This window comes from Camelina sativa, chromosome 5, assembly GCF_030686135.1.
Source record: "Camelina sativa cultivar CO46 ecotype springtype chromosome 5, ASM3068613v1".
NCBI classification, from domain to species: Eukaryota; Viridiplantae; Streptophyta; class Magnoliopsida; order Brassicales; family Brassicaceae; genus Camelina; species Camelina sativa.
Genome location: NC_141884.1, coordinates 23996751 through 24015163, shown reverse-complemented (window position 1 = coordinate 24015163; position 18413 = coordinate 23996751). Strand labels below are relative to the sequence as shown.

The window sequence follows — 18413 nt, the reverse complement described above, 5'->3', positions numbered from 1 at the left end:
TTCATCCAATAAGTACCGGAAAATAATTATTTTGGTTTAGCTTGGTTCAAATCCGTTCATTCTGGATTTTGTCGAGTGCTTTTTTATATTTCATATATTTTTTGGTATTTTCGAATATTTTTGGATTTTTCAATACTTGGTATTTCTGATATTTTCGTTTATTCGAATCTAAAAATAACAAATATTTTCATGTGTATAACTGTATTTCGGGAAATATTTTGGAAAAGAATACCAACACGATATTCCACTAATTATTTTGATTTTGTCACTTTTTTCCGAAATAATTTCAAAGATATTTACTTATTTTTTGAAAAATTATTACTCTCTCTGGTTTATTTTAGTTGTCATTCTAGCTAGAGTAAAAATTTTGTTTTCCAATACTTGTCGTTTTAGATTTCCTATGCATATGTTTGGTAAAAATATAAATTTTATCCCAACTATTTTAATGCTTTGACCAATAAAACTTAGAAAATATATTAAAAGGGGGTAAAATATAAAATTTAGTTGTTTTCTTAATCTGTGTGAATAAACCTTAAACGACAAATAATTTAATACGGAGGGTGTATTATACATTTGTTGTGTTGTAACATTTAATTACATATATATATATATATATATATATATATTGGAAAATTATCAATTATATTTTAATACATTTATTTGTAGCTAATATGTTTCTTAGTTTACTCATATTTCTTTATAATATAATTCATATTAAATACTTAATTATTAGTACTCTATTTGTTCCTAAGTAATCCATTTTTGGACTATATATATTAAGATATTAAGAAAACATATTAAAATTTTATTAGAAATGCCTTATTTTTTGTAATTTACAATTTTATATAACTCTACATCAATAATATTCAATTGTTCTCCTTGAATTCTACAATGTATCCCTAATAACTAATAAATATATTTAAAATAATGTATATTTTAAAACAAAAGTATATTTTAGAAATTGGATAAACAAGGAACAAAGTGAGTATATTTTATTTTGTTATAAAAACGGTTACGGTTTAACTATATGATTAACTAACAGTTTTCATATGGTTACGGTTAATATAATTTTAACCATATAATTACGAGTTTTAACCATTTTATATGGTTACAGTCTAGTTATGGTTTAATACAGTCTGGTTATGGTTGGAAATATGGTTATGTTTTAATTTTTGGTCATGTTTGAGTAGGACGCTCAGAAAGAACAAATCAAGTATTTTTCTGGTGCTAAATTGTAAATATTTCGTTGATAGTGAAAATGGTTTAGGTTAAATCAAAAGAATTGTAACCTATACAAATGGTTCCATAGCAAATATAAATAAAATCATGAAGCTGTGAGCACAAGATGAAGTGATGATGTTTTATTTTGTTGTCCTTCTCACATCAAGTCTTTACCAAGAGCAGATAACACATCATTTTTTCCTTTACTCTTCTCTTCTCTGTCACTCTTATCGACGGCTTTACCACTCACTAACTGTTGCCTCTTCCTAGCCTTCTCTGTAGTACCCAAACACGCATCCGCCTCTATCGAGCATATCACTGCTACAAAGGCCCGTTATATTGTGTCCGTTGAGTTATAATTGTAAGTGAAAGCAAGTGGATTCTTGCTCATAAGAAGAATATAAGATCATTAACAAGATAGATAAATAAGATCGAAAATGAGATACTTTATTAGAATTTTATCCCCTTTTTAATAAAAGGGAAGTACACAACATAGTTTTTGTAGACTTTATCTATATATACATTTTTTAAGTACATTTTGGTTTCTACCCTTTAACTTTAACTTATTTAAATTGTTATTTTGTAGTGTTGATCCCTAAACAATTCAAAAACTTAATTAGCAAAATCAAAGAAATCTCCCAAAAATATAATATTTTATTGCCATTAGATCAACAACATATCTATAAATTTACTATAATCTCTCAAACTTTTAATGATACAACCGATTTTCCATAACAAAATAGTACATAATCTCTACATACAATAAGCTATTAATTAGCGTTTATATCAAAAAGGATTTTCAAGATCTCAGACTTGCTCAGCAAGATTTTCTAGCTTTCGATCAAACTTAATCATAACCATCCACTACCTACACAGTCGTTTGTGTACATCATGTCTCTCTCCCTGGTTCTTATTATGTGTTCTAGGTTTTGATACACATGAAGATATAAGGATTTTAGTTTAAATCATTATTTTTTTTTTATACAGATTTGATCATTAGTCCATTTCGGGTTGGTCATCCTCAGCATTTGCTTTTATGATCTAGATGTTAATCTAGCAAAAAAAAAAAACAATTGCTTTGTTGAGCCTTTCAATAGCTTATGTTTCGGAAAGAGAATGACTTTTGAGTTTATTTTCATTTACTAATTTGTTTATTACTTCTGTGCAGGATTATATGATTTCCTCAAATAAAAATCTCAATTTGACAACATGACGTCCGACCTATCTATAAACAAAGGCAAATGATTTTTACCAGGTATATCATACTAAAGCCTTTGTTGGTTATTTTTACAGGTATAATTTGTATATATTCATTAAATAAAGATTTCAACTTTTTAACACTAAAAATCCTGTTTTCACCGAGTACGTTGCAATATTTCATGTGATTCGACGATGAGGCATATATGATAAATAATATTTTCAGTTTGAAATTGTCATCTCTATAGTATGAAATATCTTTTGACTCTCCAAAATCTCTAATCATGTCTTTGCAGCTCTCCAAACAGTACGTTCATCGGTTTTTGTTCATGTAACTTTATTAAAAAATAATCAAGAATATCTTCTAAAGAAAATACGAGAATTTTATTCATGTAACGATGATAAGGAAAATACGAGAGTTTTCTAACAAAAATGAAACAATAATATCTTCATCATATTTTATTTAAAATTTTAAATCTTCTACAATCAAAACAAATCTTAATAATTGTTTACCAGAAATGCTTACTAAATATTCTTATTTAAATTTCCTATATTTAATTATAAAATTATTGTATATACCATAATTTATTTATGTTTTTATTTCCATCAAATACCAAAATTGCGCGATTAGAATATTAACTAAATTTTTATCATTTATTTTACCTCTCAACAATATGTATACAAATATAAGAAATTGGATCTGCAAATAAATAAATGTCATAAATTTCGCTTTAATTGATATACATATATTCGAAAGAAAAAACTTATAGAAACTAATTAACTCTGCTTAACTTCCTTATAAAGAAAATAGATATGCGGCTTCACTATGATGAGCCTTAACCTATCCGTGTTTGTTAGTTTTTGGATGTTAATTTTTTTCTGCTCATGTTTATAAAATGAGACAAAAAAAAGACAAAAAAAAAATATAGAATTCTTAACTTTGCCTTAACATTACATTAATCAAGGAAAGCTAATGATTAAGTAGTGATTTAAAAGTTTGTATCCGGTTTATTTTGGTTCTTTAGACAAACTATATAACTATACCATATATAAGAAAAATAAACTTTAAAATGTATGAAAAATTAAACTTAAATTTTTAAAATATTACAGGACGAGATTAGATGGCGAGACAAGTTCAGATCACTATTAATAATTTGAAATATCATTAACTCAGTGTTACAATACGATTATGTAAAAAATAAACTGTTTTTAGCGGTATACCCTACAATTAATAGTCATACAATCTTAAGCACTAAACAAAATTAAAATTTAATAAACAATATAATTTAAAATTCGAATTTTTAGTTTTAGAAGATAGTCCCACCTGTCACTTATTACTTTTTTAGATGTGTACCAAGAGATAAATGTATTACTAGACTATACATATACCACACGGGTTAAAACCTTGAAAACACTACAAAAATCCTATACTTATATCAAATACCTGTAAAATTTTATATTTTTAAAATTAATAAAACAATAATAAAATAAAAATAAATACAATAAAAAATTAAATTTTTAAAATTAAAAATATTGTCACGCGGTATACCGTGGGTTAAAATCTAGTATTTTTAATAAATGATTAAAAATTGTTACAAATAGGTTATAGATAGGTTTTAGATTAATCCATATATTAATATTAATGGTTACACCTAAATATTAGAGATATTCCAAATTGATAATTGATATATTAATGGTAACAAATAAAATCATGGATATTCCAAACTGTATTTTTGGAAGATTTTAGTCTTATATCACATTGTTTCCAAAGATCTTTAAACACAATATTACAATTTATTTTTCACATATTTTATCGATAGACCACAACGTTAACCAAAGATAGATTACGAAATTGATAGATTGATTGGTTACAAATTAAATAGTGGGTTACAAATAAGATTACAAAATAAAATTTAACCAGTGATATAGCACGGGTAATTATCTAGAAACATTAACAATATAAAACTAACAAAATATGTGTTTTTTTCAAGTTTTCATATTTAGCATATGATTTTATTGCATAATGTTTTATCTAAAAAAAACTTTTAAAAACAATAACATAAATTTTATTTTATATAAAAAATACAATATAAATAAAATAATTTTCAATCCGTGGTCTAGCACGGGTCTTAATCTAGTTTAGAGTAAAAAGTAAAGAAAAAAAACTAGTTGCAATTCTGAATTTTATATATAACTTAACTCTTCCGGATAATTCACGGTACTTAATAGCGAGGAACTAAAGGTCTAAAGAGAAAATCTATGAGTTGCTCCGGATAAGACGAGAACAAACTTTTCTTAAACTATGGTCATATGTGAAACTTATGTTTGCCAATCACGTAACCTGAAAATAGCCTAAAACAATGGAAACAACAAAGCTAATTAGCGAGGCTTATATCATGAAAGGAAGCAGATTCTACAAACAGGATTAACTCAAGTAAAAACTCTGGTGAGTGTCTTTCTGAATGATTAACTGCAACTCAAACCTCAAGTTCTAGCAGAAGTTTTCTCTGTGGTATCAAATTGCAACTCAAACCTCTGGTTATATATTAATTGCGTTATCATTAGGAAAGGGTGTATTATATATAAAAATGTAATTGATGTGGGATATATAAAACATTGTTTTGCTTTCAAGTAACATCGAGGATAAAACCTGGGGGAAAAAATGATAACCCAACAAAATGATCACAACAAAACCTGTATTCATGAAAAAGTCACATTTCCAGGTAAACTAGCTAGACGTTGTGTTATATAAACTTAAAATCTTCTATATAGTCTACAAAGGTGTAAACTTTACTACGACTTTTAGCCACCAAAGCTTCAAAACCTTGGATTCCAACTCTCTCCAGAGCGTTTCTTTCCGGATAGAAGTAAAAAACAAAGAAAGGGTTAGATATATAATCCTTGGACAGAACAATTTCACCATTAGCAGTCACTCCAACAACCGAAATTTCGTCCTCACCAACTATATCCACCGGAAGAGTATAATGATGTTCCAACCATTTCTGAATCTGGGGATCCTCAAGAATCCACAAACGCAACTCAAAATTTACAGGTCGCCTGTAGCAGTACAAACTAATCATGCCTAATCTACCCTTGTAATGAATCAGTTTAGTAGTCTTAGATATGATCCTTGTAGTAGAATCTGCGTCAAGAAAGCTAAGCTTTTCATACCTAACATCAAAGCAAACTATTTTCGCAACGTTACCAAAAGTTATGTAATACAAAACCCCATTGATGCATATCCCTCCACTTCTAGGACGATAATGGTTTAATCGACCTTGGATCATACTCCATGACATTTTTCCAGTTCCTAATGTCAGAATATTTCCTTCCCCATCACTTGAATTGCTTATGGCCAGTACCTTGTATTGTTTGCCAATCGGATCATACCCTAAAAGGCTTCTCCAAGTGCTCTCACCTCTCAGCTGAGGTAATCTCGCGTACTGTCCCGTGCTAGGGTTACATATAACCGGCACATTATCTCTATCTTGGAAATGCATACTAGGGAAATATAGCAAGCCAGAGACAGGGCCATAATTATTATGGGGGGCCATGTATTCAACGACCTCCATATGAAAATCAGCGGCTACGATAAGAGAATGATTCTCATCTGGATTCTGAGGCTGATGCGACGAGTATAAGCGCCACTTATCGGAATAATTTACGGCGAATAAGAGACGTGGACGACTCGAGGACCTAGTAGTCAAGAACAACTCTCTGAAATCTGGACGGCTAAGTATGGACGCACAGAACTTGGAAGCGAGACCAAACTTAGCGATTGACTTAGTAGACAATCTCGAGAGTATCTCGAGAATGATGTCAATCGGGATCGGATCGGAGTTGCCTTCCCTATCCATCGAGTTTTAAAGATCGTGTATTAATGTTGGTTCCGGGACCTATACCGTAGGCTCTATAATTTAGGGTTTTAAGGGCAATCTTTAAAATAGAAGAAATATGTATATATATATACATAAAAAAAAGAAAATTGTTAATTCTGCCATGAACAGTGACAATCTTTATCACCAATGCCACTTTCATTATTCCCTTCTCTCAAATACCATAGAACCCACTTTAATTTATTGAAAATGACAAAAATATCCTTTATTTTCTTTTCTTTTTTTCTCTCTAGATCTCTCATCTTTCTCTCTCGATCTCTCATCTTTTCTTGCTCTCTCTTTTCTTCTCCCTTCTTTCTTTTTTTCTTCAACAACAAATAAATCACCACATCAGAGAAATCTAGAAACTTGATTGTAATAATGGAGACCAAACCAGTGAAGAAGCGTTTAAGAATCGAGGCTTGATTTCTCATCTCTCTCATCTTCAATACTCATCTTCTTCATCTCTCTCCCTCTCTCTCTCTGGAAACCTCCATATCTTTTTTGAGTTTCTTCTGTTTGTTTTCTTCTCTCTATAACTTTGATGGACAAGATCTGATAGCTAACCCATTTTTTCGGTGGACCAGATCTGGTATACCAGATTTGATGGACTAGATCTGGGAAGTAAATATGTCCATTTCTTGTTTTTAAACTTGTTGTTCACTCAATTTTCACAAGTTTTATTGTCCATCATGCAGTTCTTCAAACCAATCGATGGACAACACTGATTTATCTTCCCAGATGGACAAGACTGATGAATTTCCCGATAGACAACACTGATGAACCTTCTGATGGACAAGATTGATTAACTTCCTGGTGGACAACACTGATAAGCTCCCCGAAGACAACAATTGATTTTGATGAACTCCCGATGGACAAGAGTGATGATTTCCCGAGATAATAATCGGTAGACAACACTAATAACCTCCTGATGGACAACACTAATGAACTTCCCGAGGACAACAATCGAAGGACAACACTGATGAACTCTCCGGTGGACAAAATTGATGAATTCCCAGATGAATTCTCATATAACAACAATCGATAGAAAATATTGATGAACTCATCGATGGACAAAATTGATTCATATCAATTTGTATATTTCTTTTTTTATTATGTTTTTGATTCAGATTTAATTCAAGGATAAAATCGTCTTTTTATCAATGCTATAAAACTAAAAAATGGCAGTTTCAAAAAGAAAATTAGAAACTGGCATTTGTCATAAGTTTTGTTTTGAAAGTGGCATTTTTAATAAAATTCCCAAAAAAAAATATATATGCGGTTTAAGATGTTAGAAGATTACTATTTTTTTTATTTTTTGGAAAAACATTAGTAGGTTATTTAATTGAGTATTTTAGACCCAAACGAATTAAAAAGGCTGGCCAAAAGTTGGGGAGAGAACAAACAACATGTTGTTGTTGCCAAAATAATATGTCTCTGATTCTGTCCACCTGTTGAAACAGAGCTTAGGTTGGACTGTGGTACTGTGGAGTCCAGTTGTTGCGCTCTGGATCGATTGATAGGTACAAAGCAATGGCTTAGTGAGCGAGTCTGCAAGTTGATCATCCCCAGAGATATGTGCGACCCTCAGTGTCCATGATTGGATGTTTTCTCGAACAAAATGATAATCAATGGCGACGTGCTTCATCTTGGAATGAAAAACAGGGTTGGCACATAGATATGTGGCACCCATATTGTCACAGTAGATGACCGGTGCTGTTGGAAGATTGATCTCCATTTCGGTTAAAAGAGAGCATATCCACCGCAATTTTGATGCCGTGTTTGCAACGGCACAGTACTCAGCCTCAGTGGAGGATCAAGAAACACTCCTCTGTTTCTTCGAAGACCAGGAGATAGGACTACCCCCAAAGTAAACTATGTACGCATTTGTGGACACATAGTTCACCTTGTCCCGACCCCAATCTGCATCGGAGAAGGCATGAACTGTGAGAGGTGCATCATTGCGGAGGAAAATACCAAGTGTGCGTGTGCCTGCCAAATAACAAAGAACCCTCTTTGCGGCCTGCCAATGTTCATTGGTCGGTTTATGCATGAACTGTGAAACGCGGTTTTCTGGAAAAGCGATGTCAGGACGCGTAAGTAATAGATACTGAAGGCTCCCAACCACCATCCTATATTTTGTGACATCCAACAACGGTGTACCAGATAGCACAATAAGTTGTGAGGAAGCGGACATAGGTGTAGGAACGGGCTTAGCGTCTAGCATGTTCGTTGTGGCCAGGAGATCGGTGATGTACTTTCTTTGCATTAAGTGTAGTCCCTTAGATGTTCTTGTTGCCTCAATGCCAAGAAAATAGCTCAATGGTCCAAGGTCCTTCAATGAGAAACGACGAGCCAGAAAGGGATTGAATTCATTTACCAAAGATGGTGGTCCTGCAATGATGATATCATCAACGTAGACTAACACATATAGATATTGTTGACCATGTTTGTAGATGAACAGAGAATTATCGGCCAAAGATGTTTTGAAACCAGACTCAACGAGAAACCGACGTAACTCATAGTACCACGCCCGTGGTGCATGTTTTAAACCATATAGAGCTTTCTGGAGGTGACATACATGATGCGGACGATCGCGGTCAACAAAACCAGGCGGTTGCGAGACATATACCTCATCCTCCAAAGTCCCTTGAAGGAATGCATTGTTTATATCAACCTGATGTATAGCCCAATTCCGCTTCACTATCGTTTCAAGGACCACCCGAATAGTTGTCGACTTAATGACGAGACTAAATGTCTCTGAATAATCAAGACCATACTGTTGATTGAAACCACGAGCCACCAACCGTGCTTTGTACCTATCAATCGATCCATCAGGTTTAAATTTTAAAGTGAATTTTCACTTACAAGTAATCACGTTCTGAGCAGGTTTAGGAGGTTTCAAATCCCAAGAATGTTCTCGAATCTGAGCATTGATCTCTTCGACCATCGCATTTCGCCACCGAGGGTCCTTGAGGGCCTGTGCCACCGTCGTCGGTATGAGAGGATGATTGGAGATGGTGAGACCAAATTTCGTATTTGGTTTGATAATATTATTCTTGGAACGGGTCGTCATGGGATAATTGTTCAGTCTTGGCGATGAGTGAGCAATCGGAGACGGCAAGAGTGTGGGACTTGAGATCGAGGTAGATGAAGACGATACCGGGCTCGGGTTTCGTCTTGGAGAATTTGATAGTGGGCTCATGTTGGACGAACTTGACTGGGCCTCACGAGTTTGTCTATCTTGGGCCTGTTTGGTTCTGGTATCATGAGCCCGATCAGTGGACGAAACAGAGGACGAAGATGATGTTTCGGTGGCAGAGGAGGACTCATCAACAGGCAACGGAGAGGAATGCGATAGCGGTGCGGACAGAGTGGACGTTAGTGATGGCAGGTGATGATCGGAGCACGGAGGTGAGAGCAACGGAACTGGGGCCGGAACAACCGGTGGTGAACTTGGTACCGGTATCGAACTAGAGAATTGAGGAGAACATTGAGCTGAAGCTGATGGTGGCGAATGAGAAGCAGGTTGTTGTTGAGCAAACGGAAAACACGACTCGATAAATTGCACATGACGAGAGGTGTACAACCGGCCATTATCAACATCAAGACACAAATACGCACTTTGTGTTAGCGAGTAGGCAATAAACACACAAGGGGTAGAACGTGGCTCGAGCTTGTGACGTCGATAGGAACGCAGCCAAGGATAACACTCACACCCGAACACCCGAAGCTTGAGATAATTGGGAGTGGTGTTAAATAAACGCCGGTACGGTGTATCACCATGCAAGACGTTTGTTGGCATTCAATTTATCAGATATACTGTAGTGGCGTACGCATAAGGCCAACACAAAGAAGGAAGTGAGGCTTGACTAAGTAGAGCAAGTCCTGTTTCAACCACATGACGGTGCTTCCGTTCAGCAACACCATTATGTTCAGGTGTATGCGGCGGAGAAGTGAGGTGGGTGATGCTATGCGAGACCAAAAATGGTCGAAGAGCAATAAACTCTCCTCCGTTATCGGAATATAACGTACATATCTTAGTCTGAAACCTGTTCTCCACCAATGATTTGAAAGCAACAAAGACATCTTTGACTTGAGATTTAAGCTTAAGAGGGTAGAGCCATGTGTATCTTGTGAAACGATCGATAAGAACCAAATAGTATTTGATATTTTCAGAAGATAAAACAGGGAAGACCACACATCTGTGTAGATGTATTCAAGGGGTTTAGAGGAAACAATTGTGTTTGTAAAAAATGGAAGTTTGTGACTTTTATTGATTAAACAATCTGAACAAGACAACTGTTTTGGTGAAGAGGAAGAAAGAGGTAATGAAAATTGGGAGACAATAGATTTTAAAACTGAAAGAGAAGGGTGCCCAAGTCGTAGATGCCAAGAGCTCAAATCGGTTGATGTAGATCGTGAGACCGAGAATGCCGTAATGGAGCCTCCACTCATCGGCCATTCATACAATTCATTTCTAGTTCGGCCTTGGAGTAACTTGACCCACGTGCTCAGATCCCTCACCTGAAAGAGGGCAGGATAGAAATGAACTGAAACCTGATTAGTATAGCGTAGGCAAAAAACTGATATCAAATTCTTTCGAACATCCGAGACATATAGAATATCATTGATAAGAGAGCGAGATGGTGTAGGAAGGGAGGCAACCAGTATGTGTGATTTTGAGACCTGAACCATCCGCAATCTGCACCTCTTCACCACCGGTAGATGGTTTATGTAGGGACAAGTTGGCGAGATCGGACGTCAAATGGTGTGTGGCACCCGAGTCCATGATCCAATTTGCGGGATTGTACGGTGGGACAGCGGCCATTTTCGCACGAGGCTGCCACGGGGTGGAAGGTGGGTGGTAATTACCACCAGAGGGTTGATATGTGCCGCCGGAAGGAAGCTGAGAGCACCGCCTCGCGCTATGACCAAACACACCACACAGCTGGCAACGCCCTTGATAACCTTTGCCTTGGGAGCCACGGTATGATTGATGAGATCCGCGTGAATCATGACGATTTTGGTGACGAGAGGAGTTGTTGTTGTTGCCAGAGGGTTTGTGAAAAACCGCATTTGTTGTAACAGGAACAACAGACGATCCGGAAGCTTGGAAGGAGGCGTGTCACGGCCGTCGATCTGGTCAATAAGCGGCTTATAATCCTCCGAAAGACTGCTCAGCAGAAACTCGATCTGTTCTTCATATTCATACGGCTTACCAAGCGTAGCAAGCTGGTCAAAGCGAGCAACCAAGCCCTGAATGTATTCACCAACCGTGCGAGAACCTTTCCGCCATTGCTTGATTTATTCCCGAAGTTGTTTGATGTGTCCCCACGTTGGTTTAGCATACGTAGAGGAAAGAAGACTCCAAATCTCGGTGGACGTGGTAGTCTTGGAGAGCATGGGTTGGATCTCAATTGAGATCGCACTGAGAAGGCTAGCAACAATGAGTTGGTCTTGCCTTTCCCAAATATTATACTCCGGATTAGTAATAGAGAGTTCACCTTGACGCACAGTGGCGTCCGGAGCAACGGTGGTGCCATCGAGGAACCCCGCAAGGCCATATCCAGCCAGCAGAGCACGAACTTGACGATTCCACATCAAGTAGTTGGAAGCAGTGAGCTTGGTAACATTAGACATATTAATTTTGTGAAGCTGTGAGGCAGAAGCAGGGTTGATAACATCAGATGGAGAGGCCGCCATAATAAAGAACGAGAGAGAAGAAAAAAGAGAAGCGGCGGTGAAAAAAAAAATTTAGGTCTAGGATTTTTGCTGCTCTAATACCATGTAAGGAAAGCTTGTATTGTACATGTGAATGTGTTACAATATATATAGTGTTTAGCACTAGGGTTTAACAATAACTAATTACACATTAGTCTTTAAGTTGTAACACTCTCCTATAATCTCAAGTTCACGAATCATTCTACTCTATTTTTTCTTAGATATCAAGTAAAAATATCAATAAGGGTAACTAATTATCGTCGACGCTATATAAACAGCAACTTGACAAATACACTAACCAACAATATCAACCAACCAAATTTGTGAGGGGAAGAGCCAATGTTTTCATGTTTGTGCACATTCAATTGCATCGGCCTCATGTTTAGATAGTTATAGGAACGAATACTATACATAAAGATGTGAGATTCCTATAAGGAACCTTATAACATATTACTTAGAACATGTTTTAATCAGTTGGTGCACACACACACAAAAAATAAAAATAAAAAAACAAGTTTTAATCAGTTTCTGAAATTTAATAAATGTTTAAAACCTTTCTGTTTTTTTGAACAAAGGTTTGTTTTCATTAATCAACCGAATATAAGTTCATACAAACCATAGAAACAAAGAAAATACAGCTTAACACAAAGTAAAAGCAACAATAAGGGGAAAGCAAATATTACACGAATGTAGCTAAGGTAGCTCAACAAGGATCCATGAAGGCTTGGGAACCAAAGCTAGATAGCAAGATGGCACAAGAGACAACACTGTTTGTCGAGAATTCATCCACGGATTAAACCTTTTTTTTCTTTGGGACAAACCTACTTACATGCATCTATAACCTATAAACGCTTTAAACATCTTAGGAGCAACCAATTGAACATCCAAATTGACAAAAAAAAAAGTAAAAAAAAAATATACAAAAGAGAACAACTGAACCTAAGTAGAATCTAGATTGGATTAGCGAGATGAGACAACATCTAAACCTAATATAATGGTTTTAAAATCTAATACACCAGAAAATCCAAAATAAGAAAGAAAATAAATCAAACCGGAGAACCAAGTTTTTAAGTACTATATTTAGTACTCTGTTGAAGTAAAATACAAAATAAACAGATCGCAATACGTTCCACAAATGTTACGTACTAGAGATTTAATTCAAATAAAAGTCTTAAACTTGCAAAACAAAACCATATAGTCTCAAACTTGGCCTGATGGTTCGATCCAAAAAATGCCATTGAAATGGTCCCTACCTACTCCATGTCTGATTCAACAACAGCCTCGGTAATCACTGCGTCAGTGTCCAACTTAATCCGTTTCTTTGGCTGCTCAGCCTCTTCAGACACGACCACATCAGTTTCTTCCTCAGAACTGGTACCAGAGCATTCACCTTCATCACCTTCAGGCTCTGCGTTCTCCTCTTCCTCATTCTTCAGCCTCTCTATCAAATCCATTACATCTCTGTTGACCTGTTTACACACATTTCCCAAAAGTAATTACTCCTCGATTTGTGTGATCATAACAAAATGGTAAAAATATCATATGATTTGCTACAGTTTCAATTTTAAGGACTGGAAGCATCAAATAAGTGAATGACATAATTAAATTCCTCACAAATTCATTGGTTATATACCTTTCCCTACACATTACTATTGACCAACTTCATCTACCTAGTTCTAGCAGAGCCAATTCATATGATATTAATACAAAAAAAAAAGTTGTGCTATGTTCACTGTATGAAATCAATGCAAGAAGAAGATATGATGATGTTTTTACCTGAAGGTTCGGGAGAAAATCAGAAAGGTCAGTGGGACAATAAGGGCATTTCATGACATTCTTCTGGGCGCGTAGTGTACGTCCACCTCTGCTTCTCTCTCTCATTAGAGTTGTCCCAGCAAATTTAGCTTCCAAACATGGCTTGCAGAAGTTATGAGCACAAGGTGTTGTCACAGGAAGAGTCATCACTTGTCGACAGATCAGGCAACTAAACTCTGCATCAAAGAAAAACCCAACAGTTTACATATTCCAGATTTGGAGAAAAGCTATATAAAGAAAGAGCTGAATATTTTGTTAACTGATCATAATAAACTTTTTAGGAATCTTGAGCCTGATCATTTCTAGAAAAGGTAACTTCAAAATTGTTTAGAAAGGCACACAGACCTTTCAGAAGTTTTCCCCTCACGGTATTCGAGTTTGCGGTCCTCAAACTTTTCCTCTCCTTATTCACCCGCTTTTTACTAGCAGGTGGAGGCTTCATCCATCTCCAACGACCCTCACTTTCCTGATCAAGTAAGCCTATTATCAGTAAAGTATAGGGGGAGAGATGAAAATTAAAATAACGAACCAGCAAAAGAAAATTCGATATATAACTCGCCAACTATTATAGTTGAGATGTCTTGGAACTTACATCAAAATCCCACGATGGACTTTCCTTTCTCTCAAACAGGTCTATGGCCATATTAAGTTCAGGAACATTAGGTATAGGTCTTGGACGATCTCCTTGCTCATCACTACAATAAATCACACCATTAAACTCTAATGGAATATATATATATATATATATATATATATATTAAGCGCATGCACGCTTTCAAGAAATAGATCAAACCTGGTCCATGGAGCTGGCTCATTGTCACATCTAACAAATAGGTAACGACAGGCCTTATAACAACCCTATGGACCACAGAAGAATAGGTCAATGCATGAAAAAGTTCAGGGAAAATTTACAGTTGTTGGCTACGTGTGTATGTGTACCTGTTTTCCAACTTTCCGCCAGCACTTCTCAATCCTGTAAACTCCATCATACCTCACTCCTTCCATAGGGGAATATACAGAATGACAGCTCTTCACATTGTGAGACCTGATCATATATGGCAAAAGGTTATTGAAGAGATAAGATCACTGAAGTAAGCTTCAAGTTGAAAAGTGAGAAAGTTACATGCAAAAGAGTTGTTCTCAAATAACAGCTAACCTGATAACTCGAACAGGATACCCCATCTTGCAACTAAGTCTTAAAGCTGCATTTCTTTTTTTGAATGCTTGATCATGAGACTGATCCTTGGCTGTCCTTTTGTTGCCACTGAGATCTCTTCCCCCACTGCGTGACACATCCACACATTAAAACAAACAGAGACAGAACATATTAGTAAACTGAAGAATATAAAGCTAGATGATTATTAAAATAAATAATATGCATATACCTTCCGGTATATAGGAACCACTCCCCATTGTCCTCATCATCGACGTAACCACCAGAAAGCACCACGGACTGAGCTCCGTGGTTGGCTTGTCCAGCAATGCCGGAGACATGTGGGAAGTGCACCCCCCACTGTCGACACTCCTGTCGGTCCTCCCAGGACTCCCCGACCAAGACACCGAGGTTCCTACGAGGATCATTTTCCGCTGGTATGGGACCAAAATGATCTTTTGGTATGGTAACAAATATCTTGCCACTTGAAGCATTTGCGTTCCCTGTTTTCTTTGCACGCTCAGTTGTAAATGCTTTATCTGGTCGGTCTTGGTTGCTAACGAAATGACGGTCCTTTGAAGTACCCGCATCATCAGCACGTATAGGGTCTTTTGCTAACCGAATAGCAGCCACGATGGACAAGTTGATACGGGGATTTCTTGCAATTTTTAAAGGAACAACGGTGCGGCATTTTCCACAAGTAGGTATTTTATTAGCGCCCATCCACTTCTTGAAACATTTCAAGCAAACGTTGTGCCCACATGGTGTCTGAAAAACAAACATATAAGATATCCATCAGTCCATATACTTCAAATTTGTCACACACACACACACACAAAAAAAAGAAGTTAACACTTATTAAAGTCTTTCAACTCTTACCATATCGACTACTCATCAATAGCAAAAGTAAATGAAACCCCAACTTCGAAAATGAATATAGAAAAACATCCCATAAACGGCACTAAACAACAATATATATAGACAAGAACAACCTTCAACAAAAGTGTACACATACCACTTCCTTTCCTAACACTATTATCAACAAAGACCATGATACACCTCTCCAGTCTCAACTAAACAATATCCAACCCAACAAGTGTACACAAGGTGTTGTCACATATGGTAAGCACAATTAATTCTATGTCTTTGTAAATCATCAAAAGTAACAATTGAACGTGTCAATAAACCCTAAATTTTGTAATTGTGGTATGACACAAACTCGAATTAGTAAATCAAGTGTACACATAAACAATCATGCATAGTAAGTATTGTGATATTGGACAATTAATTTATAAGCATGAAGCATAATAGAGAAGAGAAAGAGAATGTACCGTCACAGGTAGGTCAAGTAACGACATACAGTAAAAACATATCAAGTTTTCATCAAGAGTAGATAACACATCACTTTTTCCTTTACCCTTCTTCATCTTCTTCTCTTCTTCCTCATCCTCAGCGACGGGTTTACCACTCACTAACTGTTGCCTCTTCCTAGCCTTCTCCTCATCACTCAAAGACGCATCCGCCCCGATGGCGTGAATGGCCGCAACAAGATCTGAACCAACAGATCCGTACCCGGCCGCAACGCCAGAAACAGGAAGAGGACCGCCGGAGCAATCAGGACACTGCCAATCCAAAGTGGACGCTAGGGTTTCTGGAGGAGAAGAGAGACAGGACACGTGCCAAGGCGTAACGCATGTGCCGCAAGGGAGAGTTTCTTCAGGCGGAGGCTCGGATTTGCATCGCATGCATACACCGTCGCCGTTGCAGGGGAGTTGGATGTCAGGAGAAGCCATATCCGATGATGAAGAGAATAGCCAAAAGATGAGGTAGAGAGCGAGAGAGCAGAAAACGATGAAGATGAAAAATGAAAAGTGAAGAGAGCGGGGTTTTAAAAAGCACTTAGGGAATCAAATTAGGAAGGAGATTTCATAGAGTCAAAAATAAATAAAAAATTGTCCTACTATGAAATATCTACCATTGAATATGGACTGTTTATCATATTTATTTATATTGACTAATTTAGGGTAGTGAAATAATTAGTATTTTTAATAGAATAAGAAAGAAATATGTATTTGAAAATTATGTGGATATTATATCATTTTACAAGGTCTTGTTTGTTAGGTAACTTTTTATTTAAAATTGATTTCTAATACAAACAAAAAAGATGATAACAAGGGCCATTAGTTGTAACGCATGGGTATTAAAAAGCTTGCTCTGCTGACTAATGTGGTGGTGTGGTGATGTAAAGAATTAATACCAGAAAATGGAAGGTCGTCTACATTGATTCACATACTTGAACAATGTCTATGCGAGATTCTCGATTTTATCATGTCACATGCCATAAGTTACGAGCTATTTCATTTCATTGATGTCTTTTCTCAACAACTCTATCCATTTAATTTGAGAAACGAAAAACAAAAAAAAAATACAGAGGTCGACCATGTTTTATTATTTATATGTAATATATTCTACTAGCTTTTGACGAAGTCACTTACCTATGAAATAGATGACTTTATGGACTATGGAGGTTTATGTAACTTGATGTATCATACCATTAGAAACATATACACTACACGAAAACAATATGTTATCCTACCAAGTTTCCTACGGAAATTTTCGTAGGGCTAGTTTCCTTCGAAAAACCTTCAACTTTTTGACGATTAAAAAACAGTCTAAGAAAGGTATTTCCTACGGAAAACGAGAGGAGAAATGAGAAGCTAATTTACTTCAAAAATCCTTCGGAAAACAAATTCGAAGGAAAAAGTGAAAGAAAATCGATAGAATATTAAAAGTAAAACAGGGGAAGGAATTCGGAAGGAAATTTTGCTCTCAGTTTCCTTCGAGAATCGATTCGAAGGAAACGTTGAAAGCAATCGGAAGGAATATAGAAGGAATATATGCCGAAGGAATATAAAAGGAAATATGCCTTCGGGTTTCCTACCAAACTTATTATTCGAAAGAAAATTCGTATAATAGTTGTTTAAGTCGGCAAGCCAAAACAAAACCAAATGGGACAATCAATTGGAAAGATTTGAAATTTTTTTCTATATAAGACAGCCATTGCCTATCTTAACTCCCAGACAACAAAAACATTTATTGCTCTGACCTATCTATTATTTTAAAAACAAGATTTTTCTTTTACGATTCAAATTTTTTCTATCAAGTGAGCTTTTTACAATTCTTGGTTTTAATTGACAGGTTGTTCCAAAGGTTAGAGGTAAACTTTATGGATTTGGTAACCTTTTCGATGATGGATGCCCATCTTCTTCTTCAGCTCCACGACAGATTCCTAAACTACAAGAAGAGATTCAAACATTGAAGGCTCGTGAACAAGAGAAGGACGCTCAGATCAAGTTTCTTATGGAATGCAACAAGCTCCTCCTAAGCCGGTTTCCTGATCTACGTCCACCTGAGTACCCGGAGACACC

The 18413-nt window shown here is 36.0% G+C and overlaps 2 protein-coding genes across 2 annotated transcripts; both read right to left on the bottom strand.

Annotated features, from left to right (window-relative positions):
* Positions 1-5162: 5162 nt before the first annotated feature.
* Positions 5163-6275, bottom strand: LOC104789509 (putative F-box protein At5g52620). Its single transcript, XM_010515198.1, has one exon. The coding sequence runs from the start codon at positions 6273-6275 to the stop codon at positions 5163-5165; it is 1113 nt and encodes a 370-aa protein (XP_010513500.1).
* A 6806-nt stretch (positions 6276-13081) lies between these two features.
* LOC104787465 (E3 ubiquitin-protein ligase ORTHRUS 2) lies at positions 13082-17738 on the bottom strand. The gene is made up of 9 exons (XM_010513055.3): positions 16317-17738; positions 15218-15753; positions 14989-15114; positions 14772-14877; positions 14626-14690; positions 14425-14527; positions 14178-14298; positions 13794-14008; positions 13082-13486 (listed from the first exon to the last, which is right to left on the bottom strand). Exons 1-9 carry the CDS (start codon positions 16776-16778, stop codon positions 13271-13273), a joined length of 1950 nt encoding a protein of 649 aa, XP_010511357.2. The 5' UTR covers positions 16779-17738; the 3' UTR covers positions 13082-13270.
* Between the last annotated feature and the right edge of the window lie 675 nt (positions 17739-18413).

Excerpts from the sequence above, each read along its gene's own strand:
- LOC104787465 (XM_010513055.3), bottom strand. The coding sequence starts at position 16,778 with ATGGCTTCTCCTGACATCCAACTCCCCTGCAACGGCGACGGTGTATGC. Across the intron at positions 14,528-14,625 it reads GAGCCAGCTCCATGGACCAG|TGATGAGCAAGGAGATCGTC; the intron begins GTTTGATCTATT and ends GATTTATTGTAG. Across the intron at positions 14,009-14,177 it reads GAGGGGAAAACTTCTGAAAG|AGTTTAGTTGCCTGATCTGT; the intron begins GTCTGTGTGCCT and ends TCTTTGATGCAG.
- LOC104789509 (XM_010515198.1), bottom strand. The coding sequence starts at position 6,275 with ATGGATAGGGAAGGCAACTCCGATCCGATCCCGATTGACATCATTCTC.